Source organism: Purpureocillium lilacinum (genome assembly GCF_023168085.1).
Source record: "Purpureocillium lilacinum CBS 284.36 DNA, scaffold_3, whole genome shotgun sequence".
Lineage (NCBI taxonomy): Eukaryota > Fungi > Ascomycota > Sordariomycetes > Hypocreales > Ophiocordycipitaceae > Purpureocillium > Purpureocillium lilacinum.
Window position 1 is genome coordinate 1787176 of NW_027072113.1, and position 12958 is coordinate 1800133.

Below are 12958 nucleotides of genomic sequence, written 5' to 3' on the forward strand. Positions count from 1 at the left end.
TGGACGCTCAGACACTCGGCCGAAACACCGTCATGCTCACAGCTATCACCGCCGGCCTGCCATCCAAGTGTGTCTTTCAGATACAAGGCGGCCGCATCATGTTTGAGAGAGACGTATCGGCCTGGTCATCTTCGTCTGATATTTACCTTCATGTCGGATCGACGGGGCCCTTTTGGCTAGGGACGGACGGCCAGTACCTTGTGATTCGCAGCTTCGACTGCTGGACAGATGTTCGACCAATCGTCGGGTCGGCGACAGACCAACATATTCGGGTTGGCGGGCATCTCTTGCGGCTTGCAGAGTATCATGGTCTCGAGATCTGGGACGCGACACGAATGACCTGGATTTCGATGCTTCCTCACCATGGCATTAAGGGCTTTGCACCGACACGATACCCGGGTGTCCTGGTAACTCACTCCGGCGTCACAACACTCATATGGCGCCTGGACAACGAATGTGCAGCGGAACCTCTGATCGGACAGTATACCATACCACCCGGTGATGATGAGATTTTGAGCGTTCGCGAAATCGGAGGCATTCTAGCCATCGAGATTGCCAGGCGCGCTGACTGGGATGGCGAGGAAATGCCGATGTTTCAGAGATTCGAATACCGTGATCTCCATGGCGAAGCTGTGGAGCTTCCATTTGCGCCAGCACTCCGTGATCACAAATACTGGGCAACAATGGATCACTCCAAAGGCACCCGATGGTGTGCTTTTTCGGACGGCACTCATGTTGTTGGTGTGGACGGCAAGTTTACCATTTTTGGGGGCGAAGGACAGGCTCAGGGCTCATTTGAACTGGGCAGTTGTCATGTCGACACATACTTGGATCGGTTCATCATTGCGGTGACGCACAAGGACCTCATTATTCTATCACAGGAGGCCAAGGTGTTGTTGAGTCGTCCCAGGGAGCGACCCGATGTCGACTTTGACTGCATTGTAGACGTTAGGGGTCGGGTCTTATTGCTCTACCCCGACGGTGGACCGCCGCTGGAAACGTTCAGTTTTCTCAGCATGCGGTGAACCCTCAGCGGAAGAATTTACGACCTAAGCCACTGCTACATCAGTATACACAAAGAAGCTGAGAATCGGCCAGGGTCAGAAGGGTGTTTCTCTCAACGCTACACCATTGTACATAGGCGCTCTATAGTCAACTGAACATTAATTGCACCATCTCTGACGCCAAATGAGTTGAGGGGGAAAACAAGTCCCAAGTGAGGCAATCAACCTTTGATGGCACAAAGGACAGCGAGGCCAGTGGGTTCGCCACAGGGACAGCCAACTCTGGGCCACCTGCTCCACGTCTCATCGGCGGTACGATCCTATCAGGGATTCTAATGAAGGTCGATAATGGCGAACAGTTAGCTCTGGCACCCTGCCACACGACACGGGACTTCCCCCTTACTTTGAAGGGCCCGTACCCTCTCGGTGCACGGGGGCTCCCAGCGTAACGGTGCGTCACAAATAGCTGGCAAGGCGTCTCTCTCGTAATTCCACATATACGCGAGAGTGTGGAGCCTATCGTGGGCGCGATGCTTGACCACGAGAGTCCCGAAGACTCCGGTGTGCCCTGTTGCCTCGTAGCATTGGTCTCAGCTCTCGATGTGACACGGCAGGTGGAGAGGCTAGGTTAATCTCTGCTCTGGGTCGAGGGCCGTGTTCGAGACAGGCCTACCGGATGTGAACGAGTCAAGCACTGACCTTTTGGTGGCCGACTTTGCGGGGCAGTGTTCCTTCGATCATCCTCGGAATGGCGGTGTCCGGGGGAGGTTCTCCCACCCCCGACTCCGTGAGGCGGTCGATGGTGGGAGTGGAACCAGCCCAAATACACATCCTGAGCTACGGGAGATGGGAAATTACCGGGGTGACCATGGTCGGTCGCCGATGCTCAAGGGTGTCCGAGTTTAGCAGCCTGCGGCGGAGCATTCAGCCCCAACCGCTCGAAGGAGGGGAGTCTCATCACATACAGAAGAGAGACACACAGATGGGTGGGCGTCCTGATGGAGGGGGTGTCAAGATAAAAAACGATGAGGCTTGACGGCACGGGCCCTTCTGGTGCATCTTCTCACCCCTACCCCTGACGCTGGAAGCTGGCGGCGAATGACCGAGCAAGGTATGAAGTAGCGGCAATGGCGAACACAATATGCTCATTGAGTGACCTTGACGCCCTGAACGACGCGATTCCTGTTGCAGCATGGGCAGTGGCGATCTTTGCGAGGCAACCGAGACTCTTGTCTCTTTCCCCTCCCGTCTTTACGTTACGCGGCAGGCCGCAACATGCTGGCAAGGCAGTCTCGGTTGGCCACTTACACTGGGAGTCGGTACGCAGGGTCAGACCTGCTTGGGCACAAACCTGATCTCTCCTGTGACGGCCGCCGGCAAGCGTCGTGATCGTTCGCCAGCTGTGTTGTCTTACATAGGCAGATTCATGAGGCATCGACCAGAGCTCCATCAATCAAGTCATATTCGGGGCGAATGAAACTGGGCCTGCGATATCCGACAGTCTGAATGGCATCCCATTCGATTGCCAATGTTTTGCACTGTGCCATCAACCCGACATTCAATGATGGAACAATTAACAACCCCCAGATTATACTGGAGTCCCTACTTTCCACCATCAAGGCTGTGGAAAACGGCAACGGAAGGGACCCTCCGGCAAGGCGCGAAGAGACTTACTCAAGCATTGGGGACCTCTTAGGAGGCAGGCATCTCGACTCAATCACGATTGTTTTTGCCGCAATTACGGACGGACGGGTCTCGAAGTGTGTCTTCCGGGCAAACGGATGTTGTACTTTGTTGCCAGACGTCGCGACCTGCCACAGCTCACCGGGCCACTACATGGGAACGCCCGGTCCGCTTTGGTTCGGCGAGCAGGACGGAGTACTCGTGAGCCGCGCATTTGATGCGTGGTCTGACACACAATTGATTACCGCTCCAGTCGAGCGCGCTTGGCTCCGCATCGATCCGTACGTCCTGGGCCTATGCCATGAAGACGTCATCGAAGTCCGGGACAACAGAGGTGTTGCCTGCATCGCCACCCTCTCTCACCCGGGTGTCGCGGGCTTCTCTCCGACAAGAGCTGCCGGCACTTGGGTATCTTACTCGTCCGAGACGGTAAAGATATGGAAACTGCAGGGCAACCTCCCCCCAAGCCGGCTGTGGCTTTGGTCATCGTACCAGACTCCGCCAGGACTCATCAGGATTCTCTCTGTTCGCGTCATGGGTGACGTTTTGGTACTCGAGCGCGGGTGGTTCGGTGAAGTCCATGAAGACAGACAGGACAGGAAATTTGATACGTTTACGTTTCTCAACCTCGACGGGAGCAATGCAGACGACCGTATGGGTTTTGCTCGAGAAAAGCTACTCTCTCACAAGCACTGGGGGACCATGTCTCAAGCTCGCGGAAGCCGGTGGTGTACCTTTTCGAACGGTACACACGTCATTGGGGTGGACAGCAGCTTTACTATATTCAATCCGTCTGGCTCAGAGCGAGGAAGCTTCCACATGACGATCATTTACGTCGACATCTATCTGGATAGATTCATCTTAGCCGTTACGGCAACAGACGTCGTCCTTGTTTCAGATACTGGGAAAAGATTAGCACGATGGGCTCGACAAGAACATGGGGCTTTGCTACATTGCGTAGTGCACATCACTGGTTTGGTCATACTCCTGTCCGCCTCAGGACAGCTGGAAGTGATCAATTTCGGTTGTGCAACGACGAGAAGTTTGAAGTAGGGAGCGCGGTGTCAACCTGATGTGCGGTGCGAAGAAATGTGAGCAGTCTCATGAACTCGAGCGAGACACCGCTACTGGTTGAGGAGTGGCCTCCAGTCACAATAGTACGAACTGCCCGTTGAGTCAAGCCCAAGCGCTGTGCATCGTTGCTAGTCAGAACCTCAAGTCGCCTCTGCACGACAACCGTGATGTCACACGGAGATGCATGCCGTCGGCATGTGAAGAAACTCTGACGGGGTTCACTGTCGGCGATCACTAGCATCAAGCTTGAGTCTCTATCTGCGAAACCCCGGGTACGGATGAGTGTCTGCTGCTTCTTATGCGAAAACGAGATCAACAAGGCTGTTTCGGCGATCGAAAGAGGAAAACCGAGCCCGTCGCTGACAACACAGAATGCATAATCCAGACTTATCGACGAAGTCGCGGCGGGCGTAAGCGTGATGTGGTCGTCCGCTCTGTCAGAAGGATCTGAAGAGAAAATTTCTGTGTCAAATGGCCCGGAGACCAATCAATGGTCGAACTGCACAGCAAAAGACGTGTCTAGGCTCAGCGGGATCCGCCCTCTAAGCAAGGAATGTTAGCAGTGGCCAACTACCTCGATCATTAACGCCCATGCAGTTCAACGATGCTCTAGAGACGGGTGATGGTGAAAGGTTCAAACGAACGAGTATGGCAATGATATACTGTGAAGGGAGCTAGGAGGGTAGGTGTCGTGAGCATGCCGTTTGGCGAGACGTTGTGATGTCGTTATCTGCAGAGTCAAGCGTCAAGTGCGAATCAGCAATAGTAGAGGAATACATTACCAAGCTCCGCAGGTCGCTAGCGTGCCGGTGTGCTTTAGGGTTTGGCAATGTGCTCCTGCTCAGGCTCGCGCGATGGACTGGGGTGGAGACCAGCCGTTTGTCACCGTATGCTACTGTACGGCTTGTCTCTTTTTCGTCACTCGTTCGAGTCAAATTGTACAACGGTGGCCCAACTTCAGCTACCTGAGGTTGCAAGCACGCTAACTTTCCGTAGCGTTCAGGCGTGTGAGGGCATTGTAGGTTGGTTGTCACATGAGTCATGCAAGAGGTCGCGACGGCTATCCTCAACAGGCCAGGGCCCGGTTCATCACACCTCAACAGATACCCCTGCAGGCAAATGGTTCGCCAGTCGCCTCACTGCTGCCTCGTTATTTGGCCGCAGTTATCTCTGCGGCACGCTTCGTTATTATCCCTCAGCCTCTATAAAATTGAGGCTTTCCATGGCAATACTGCTGTCGAAAACACAAAAAGGTCAAGTTCCTCAGTCGCTCTTGAAGTTGACTTCTAGCACACCGGATATACCCAAACCACCATAGTCTTGCCATGGACAAGACGGCCCGCCAAAAGACGGCTGCCCCGAGCAGCTGCCCCTTCTGCCAGGCCGAGATCCAGCCCGACCTCGACTCCTTCAAAGTCCACGTCCGCGAGGAGCATCCCACCCTGTCCGATGACGCCGACATCGAGGAGGCCTTTATGAATGTCATAATACAAAGTCCCCAGTGAGCGCCCACGCCGCCCCGACGTGCTGTGCCTTTTTCATGTCAAAGTGTTCCCGTGGTGTTGACTGGGCATGCGCAGATCACACCCTGTCGCCCGGTCCCCGGAGGCCACCAGCCCCGGCAGACCAACCAGGAAGCGACCCGTCCCCGGTGCTCCGGTTCCCTTGGACCGCGCCGATGTCCTGGACCGGCTGGAGGATCCCGAGGACCAATCCCAGGGCTACCAGCGTCGCAGTAACAAGAAGCTTTGCTCTCCGCCCGCCTCGGTGGCCCAGATCCGCGACTCCTCCCCACCCACCTCAGGCCACAGCTGCGCGAGTCCCAGTGACTCGAGTGACCGAGATTACGACTCACCAGAGCCTACTTCGCCGACTGACATGATAAGACAGCCAGAGGCAAGGCTCATCACACCCGAGGAGATAGTCGCCGAGATTAAGGGCATCTACGCGGGCCTGGTCATGATTGAGTCAAAGTGCATCGAGTATGACAGCACACAGGAAACGAAGGAACTCAGCCAAGAACAATATCAGGCTCTGAGCAAACTACATACGTCGTTGCTCCGCGAACACCACGACTTCTTCCTGGCGAGCAAACACCCGTCTGCTAGCGCTGCCGTGCATCGTCTTCCTTCGAAATACGCCATGCCCGCGAGAATGTGGCGTCACGGCATCCATTCCTTCTTGGAACTTCTTCGGCATAAGCTCCCGGAGTCGCTGGAGCACATGCTGAACTTTATTGACACCGCCTACAGCATGATGGCACTGTTGTACGAGATAGTGCCGGCATTTGAAGACACGTGGATAGAATGCCTCGGCGACCTTGGTAGGTATCGAATGGCGATCGAGGATGATGATATTCGAGATAGGGAGAGGTGGACAGGCGTTTCGAGATACTGGTACAGCAAAGCCTCTGACAAATCACCAAACACCGGCCGTCTCTACCATCACCTTGCGATTCTGGCGCGGCCGAATGCGCTGCAGCAGTTGTACTTCTATGCCAAGTCGCTTTGCGTGCCTATCCCGTTCCCCAGCGCGCGCGAAAGCATCATGACGCTCTTTGATCCTCTTTTGAACGGCTCGCCCCAGCAGCTTGGCCCCGTAGATGCCGCTTTCGTGCGCGTGCATGGCATCTTCTTCTCAGGAAAATCGAAGGAGCAGCTAGAAGGCTCAATGAACGAGTTCTTAAGCCTCCTTGACGGCCGGATCGACAACGAACTATCGGATTGGCTTGAAGCGGGGTGAGATGAGTCGCATCTGGTACAAGTTCGCGCCGTGATGCACTAACAGGCGGTTAGGTACTATGTGGGCATCTCTCTTTGCTGCCTGTTATTGGGTTTCGGTGCAGAATCAAACGTCCTGATGAGGGCGCTCCTGGAGCAGCAAAACGAAGCGGAAGCGGACTATGATTTTGTGACCGAACACGAGTGGGAGTCCGTTGACGAAAACTTCGAGCAAGCGCTGTCTTTTGCTGCCCGGACACAAGAAATTGTCCTGCGGAGATGGAGTGACGAGAACACCCTAAGCTACATTCACACCACGCTGGTCTTCATGTTGCGCATGTCGCGGCTCTCAGCCGCCATGTCGCACCTCGAGGACCGATTTCCGTGGAAGCTTACTTCCGTCATGCTCAACTACCTAATGAAGACGATAAAGACGGAGCCGAGGATCGATACGGATAAACTACCGGGCCCGGAGAAGGACGAGGAGCCGATTCCCCTGCCAGAGGACTACGCGCTGCGCGGGCTTCTTTTCGCCGAGGACTTTTTCCCTAATGGCTGGTTCGACAACGAGAAACTCGACGAGACGGACAGGTACCTGGAGGCGGGCTCCAAGACCGTGGAGAGACAGGAGCGCATCCTCTGGATTGGGCGCAGGATCGCCAACGCAGGCAAGTGGTTGACGTGGGACGCCGAGGCTCGCCAGTTTGGCGTGACCTCGAAGTATGATGTTGAGCTATAGGGCCTGCCTGACGAGACATGGGGCGCAGCCCGCCTCATCGCTGTCAACCCGGGACCCGCGCCGGTGGAAATGGAGGCCGACGACGGAAGAAGCGTCTGACAACGGTGATTCTCTTTCGTCGTCGCCAGGGGCGGGCCTCCGGCTCTTGCCTTTCTCACCGCGAGACGGGGACTGGAGACGGCTACCCCGACGTAAGTATCTAAATGCCGGACCTGGCGGCGATTCCAGTCGGCCGAAGCACCAGCTGGGCCACTGCATGGACAATACGATGCTTCACCAGAGTCGCTGAGCGCCTTCTGCGGCGCGGTGACAGCGTCAAGAGCAGGGGGGATCTACGTTCGTGGAGGCCATTAGAATACGGTATAATGGCGAGAGGGCGGAAGACAGCAGCATACATTCAAGAAAGCCACTGGCTACTGTCTGCGACTGTGACCGGAGCTACGTCATCACTGCCTCACGGCCCGGCTGTCACCGTCTACTATTGTCGTGTTTCGCCGGGCGCCGGTGAACCGTCTGCCGATGCTGCCAAGTATCAAGAATGACGAGATAGAGAATTACCTTTGTCCAGCGTGTGTTACTTTGAGGGAGAGAGGGGAACATCAACTGTGAGCAACGAGAAGGGCCCGGGTGTGTCGTCCAGGCCGCGTCGGAGCTGAGCCGACTTTTTGCTAGTAACTCGCTTTGCTTCTGAACACAAATTGCTTGGTGCTCGCAATGCAGCCGACAGGCTGAATGGTGGTTCTGTTCCCAGTTAGAGGCGTAGTCATTCACACCTGGCTTCAGACAACACAGGCGCAGCCTATGACATGTTGCGGGGTTGAGCCTTGAGGCCAATATCAGCGTTGTGTAGAATTAATTGTGTATTAGCGACGACTGAGGTAGGCGACATGGCCCTGCTATAGGCTCAGAAGTGGCGCATGATGGATACTGCCTCGCGTCAGTCTCCAAGAGGCTAGCCAGTGACCTGCCTCAATGAACTGTCTCCCAGGCACATGACGTTGGTAGAAGCGACTGAACACGTGGTGTATTCATACACCCTGACCGCATCAACTCGCCGTGAGATATATTTGCAAGCACTACACGAAGGTGATCAATCCCTGAAGCTGCTGACATGAATCGATCGACTCCCTTCTGGCTCCATGCTGCTAGCAACGCCCAAGCCGGCGTGACTCGATTGCAGCGTTCAGGCCGCCACTAGTCTGGCCAGGACTCTGGTAAGAATGTACGGCTCATCATCGATGGAAACCCGTTCGTCAGCGGAGACATGCATCATTCCAAAAAAAGGCTCGCTCCATCGACGGCTGTACTGGATGCCTTGGTACGTCTTCTTCTCTTGGTTGATGACGCCGGGGGTGGAACGCGAGCTAATCTCCTCCCGGGCTTGAGGCAGTGAGCACTCACTATTTGGTGATGCAGCGTTAGGACGAACCACCTCCGTCGGTCCACGAGGAGGGCATTCCGGAGCGGACCAGGCAGTGCGTCGGAACGGAGACCACCCTTCCGCTGTCGGGCTGTGTACCACGGGAGCCGGTGGAACATCGTTCGCCGTTGGTGGTTTGGGATCCCACAAGTACAGCAGACAACCCGATCTCTGACTTCTGTGGCGCGTCTTACTGCCGACAGTACCTGTCCAGCCACAGGAGCATGCTGATTCTTGTACTTTCGTGTACCGCCTTTCAACAACATGGTAGTGCGTACCACTTGGCCTCTTGGGGCATTGAAGTCGGCCAGTTTCATCTCGCGCGATAAAGCCTCGTTCGATGCCAAAGTCAACGAAGGCCGTCCCGTTCGGCCGTCCGGGTTCGCGCGAGAAAACGTCGTGGCACTTTGCGTCCATGGTATGCCCAAGCCAATGCTCCAACAGATCTGTGTACCATCTCCATCCAGAGAAGGATTCTTTGCAACCTTCGACAAAGCACGGTAAACTTGACGGCGCTTCGGCCCGAAGAACTTCGTACTTGGCCCTGCCGCCGTGTTGCTTACTCGTGTGCTCCATGAGTGTGTCGTGACGTGGCCAGTTTCGGCGAGCTGTACCTGTAGCACAGCTACCCTCGGCGCATCGGAAGATAAGATGGCGCAAATGTTTGGTGGATACGTGGCGCTTCCATTCGTTTGTGTTGCCACATGGCGTCTGGCAGCCTGCAAACTGAAGCGGGCAGGGATACAGGGATCCTTGGTTTGGCAATTCTGACGGCTTGTCCTCAATCATTTGGGCGGTCAATCTGGCACTGACCCTGTGACTTTGTGAGCTGTTCGCGGTGCCGACTCGATCTGTTGATGCAGCAGCATGGGTTATACTTTGACGCAGCTCGAATTGAGCTGGGGCATGTTGCGCAATTTAAAGCCAACTTGGACGGCAGAGGAGCTGTGGCTGTGTCCGATCCCTGCCATTCAGTACCACCATCAGCCACTCGACGAGTGCTTTATGCCGAACACGTCACGCGTAGCCATGTCCAGAGAAGCAGATAAACGTGCCTCATGGCGTTGGCTGCTCGGTCACATCCTTTCAACACTGCTGAGCAAAGTCTAGACTTAAAATTGGAAATATCAAGTTCGGAATGCCGCCCTTCGTCTACACTTCGCGCTTCGAAAGCCCGAAGCGGAGGCTCGCAACGCACTAGTACAGTAGCTTGACACGAGCCGGGCGGCGCGATTCGTCGTAGTTGGCATTGTCCGCCATGGCAACGGTACGTAGCCTCAGCGAATGACGCATCGGGGTTGTACAGCGCTTTCCTGGCCCGTGGCGTGAAGCAGCTGAGACCGAAGGTGCCGCTTGTGAACGCGGGTTGGATGGCGTTAAAACGTCCGGAGTGGTGTGATCAGGAGTACTGTAGGCTTGAGTGATTTTTGGCCATGACCTGGCAACAGAGTACAGTACTGTAGGTGCTGGGACGAGCAGACTTGGGTCATGTTGTCCAAGGACAAGAGCCAGGAAGGGGGGCGAGCTTGACGGGTGCCTGGCTGGAAAGCTAACGAACGAGGGGCGTGAATGTAGAGACAAGCTCATGAACCAAGCCATTTTTCACCAGGGTCCGTCCCCTGTAGCACGACGTCGCCACTGCATCAATGGTGATTTGGAAAAGGGGGGGGCTAGAATCGGCCACACGCCCTGAGTGCAGGCATGTGTGGCTGCCTACAACACCGTCTTGGATCGCCATACAATGGATCCGGCAGATAGAAGCGCAAAGGAGCTGCAGCACGGCTCAGAAGACTCCAGGCTCCAGCCAGTCACATCTCGCGAACAGCGCAGCACAGCGGACGCAGTCATGCCATTCATTGGTCCGAAATTCCAGCCCAAGTCTGAACACTAAAGGCTAACCCTTGGTCTCACTACCTTCCGTGGTTCTGCTCGCTTGCCAGTCGTTTGACATTGAGCAGTGTCAGGGGACTCGCTTCTTCCAGACCAGCCACCAGGACGACTCCTCCTATCTCAACCACACGCGGCCGCCTCGCCGGCATATGATCGCCGACCTTTCAAGACTATCTTTAGTCATAGACATCAGGCTCGCCAGGCCTCACAATGTCGCACACCACTCCGCTCACGACGGTGTGGCAGGGCTACATTGCGTCGACCCTTGACGCTCTGCTACTTTTCGAATGCGCCTTAAGCGGTCGTATCAGCCAAGTTTCTCGTCGCCCAAACGACAGAGAACGACAGGACCTCATCAAAAGTGGCAGTATCTTTATCTATCAGGAGAGCGCGACTGGGATCAAGCGCTGGACCGATGGCAAGTCTTGGAGCCCAAGCAGAATCCTGGGTAACTTTCTCATCTATCGGGAAATGGATAAGCCTTTTCCACCAGGCCAGAAGAAGCGTGCCATGAAACGATTGGCCTCGGGCTCGCTTGGCGGCTTGACCAACTCCAACGGCAGATTGCATTCGGACAACGGCGACTTTCCCTCCCATGCGTCAGAACAAGCGAGACACCTTCGTCTAATTATTGGCTCACTAGTAGACTCGTTTTCTTTTAAGGAGAATGGCCTTGTCAAGAAAACAATCAGTATCAAGTATCACAATGTCTCGCACCGCATTATTAGCTACTACAGTGTGGAGGACGTCATTCAAGGGAAGCTCCCTACGCCATCTCGGGACCAGGGATTTCGAGATCTTATTCCCCGTGCCGAGCTCACGACCTCTCAAAAGTTTCGAGCCTCCTCCGACAGGGTCGAGCGCAGTTCGAAAGAGTTACTGGCTACCGATACAAACCTGGGCGAGTCTGTGGGCTACAGCAACGTTTGTCCGGGAATCAATCGTTATCCCTTGCAACTCACGTCCGCCACATCTTACAATTTTCCTCAAGGAGCACCCCGTGCCTTCTACCACAGCCACGAGCCGCTTCATGACGGTCAACTGACCCAAGCCGTCTCAGTAGCCTCACCGACACTGCAGCCACTGCCGTCGTCAACGTTACTTCCGGTCTCGGCTTCCATGCATGTGCCAAGTTCAGCGGGCGTATTCTTCGCTCCGCATCTTCAGGGTAATTACGCGCACATCCTTCACAGCTTAGAAACTCGCGGAGGGTCGGAACTAGGCTGTGGAGGTGATTATTTCCCGGAAATGTACCCACCACAATTGCAGTGTCTTGGGGTCAAGGTTGAGGGCGGCGTCTTGGTTGGCGGCAGTGGCAGTACGTATCCGTACAGGAATTATGATGCGGGCAATGGTTGGGCTGTTGATTCCACGGACGGTCTTAAGGAAGTGCAAATTTGGCAGTGGTCAGCAATGACGTGATTAATTAGAGGAAATGTCTGCAAATAGTACTGTAGCAATTCACTCGGCAACGCGATTCATTGTGCGTTGGGTGACTGATGACACCCAACGGGGAGGAAACTTCCGCCACTTGGCATTGCAACGTTTGCAGTCGGGTCATGTTATCACGCAACTCAAGGTGGTCTCTTCCTTTCCTTCGCGGCAAGCATCAGTATCATGACCTGATACTGAACGCTGCACCGGTTTCCTGAATTCGCAACGCAGGTCTTTGCCCTTCATTTCCTCTGGCATGATGGACACCTTAGTAGGTACCTACCACAGAACGAGACGTTCATGGTCCTTAAGGAGGCCTTGAGGCTCTATGAGTCGTGGCATGATCGGTGATGAGACCCAGCTAGACCGGTCACCGGTGCTCATCTTGGCAGGCAAAAGGTGACTGGGTCATGCAAGGATTTGCGCGCTACGGTGCTCCGCTCTCACCCGGGCCGCCGAGAGACTAGCCTGAGGGCACACCAGTCGAGACCCTTGAATACCTACCATGGCCATCGCTAAGACAAATATCCATATATAATGCACCATTGTCCACTATGCAAGAATAAGGACCGTACAGAGACCCCACGCAACATCAGTCTTGTTTCGACAACTCAACTCCGTTACAAGGGCAGCGCAGTCTGCCATATCACGCACGCCGCCGCTGGCATGGAGACACCGACGGAGGGCTACCAGCAAGCGTGCAACACCATGTACCCGCCACACGAGCGATCGCCCTCAGAAACTATACCGTCTGCAGGGCGAGTCTTTGGGACTCCTGCCAGCCTAGGTCCGCCAAACGTGACGACTAGATCTGGCACTTTGCGAGCTCCGGAGGCACGGATGAGCGCAGACGACATGGACGACATTGACTGGCCAACACACTTTTCCTTGACGACTCTCGACACACAACACGCGAGGGCCGAGAAAACCAACGAGCACTCGGCAGGGTGTATCGTGATGCCGAATTCATACGCCGCTCCACGGAGTCAGGAGG

The 12958-nt window shown here is 55.3% G+C and overlaps 2 protein-coding genes across 2 annotated transcripts; both read left to right on the forward strand.

Moving 5' to 3' along the window:
- Positions 1-5086: 5086 nt before the first annotated feature.
- On the forward strand, positions 5087-7220 carry PLICBS_004149 (uncharacterized protein; the record flags this gene model as incomplete). The annotated part of the gene is made up of 3 exons (XM_018328240.2): positions 5087-5262; positions 5342-6499; positions 6557-7220. The coding sequence occupies 3 exons, from the start codon at positions 5087-5089 to the stop codon at positions 7218-7220; spliced, it is 1998 nt and encodes a 665-aa protein (XP_018173179.2).
- A 3520-nt stretch (positions 7221-10740) lies between these two features.
- Positions 10741-11575, forward strand: PLICBS_004150 (uncharacterized protein; the record flags this gene model as incomplete). The annotated part of the gene is made up of 2 exons (XM_018328238.2): positions 10741-11454; positions 11522-11575. 2 exons carry the CDS (start codon positions 10741-10743, stop codon positions 11573-11575), a joined length of 768 nt encoding a protein of 255 aa, XP_018173177.2.
- Positions 11576-12958: the final 1383 nt, after the last annotated feature.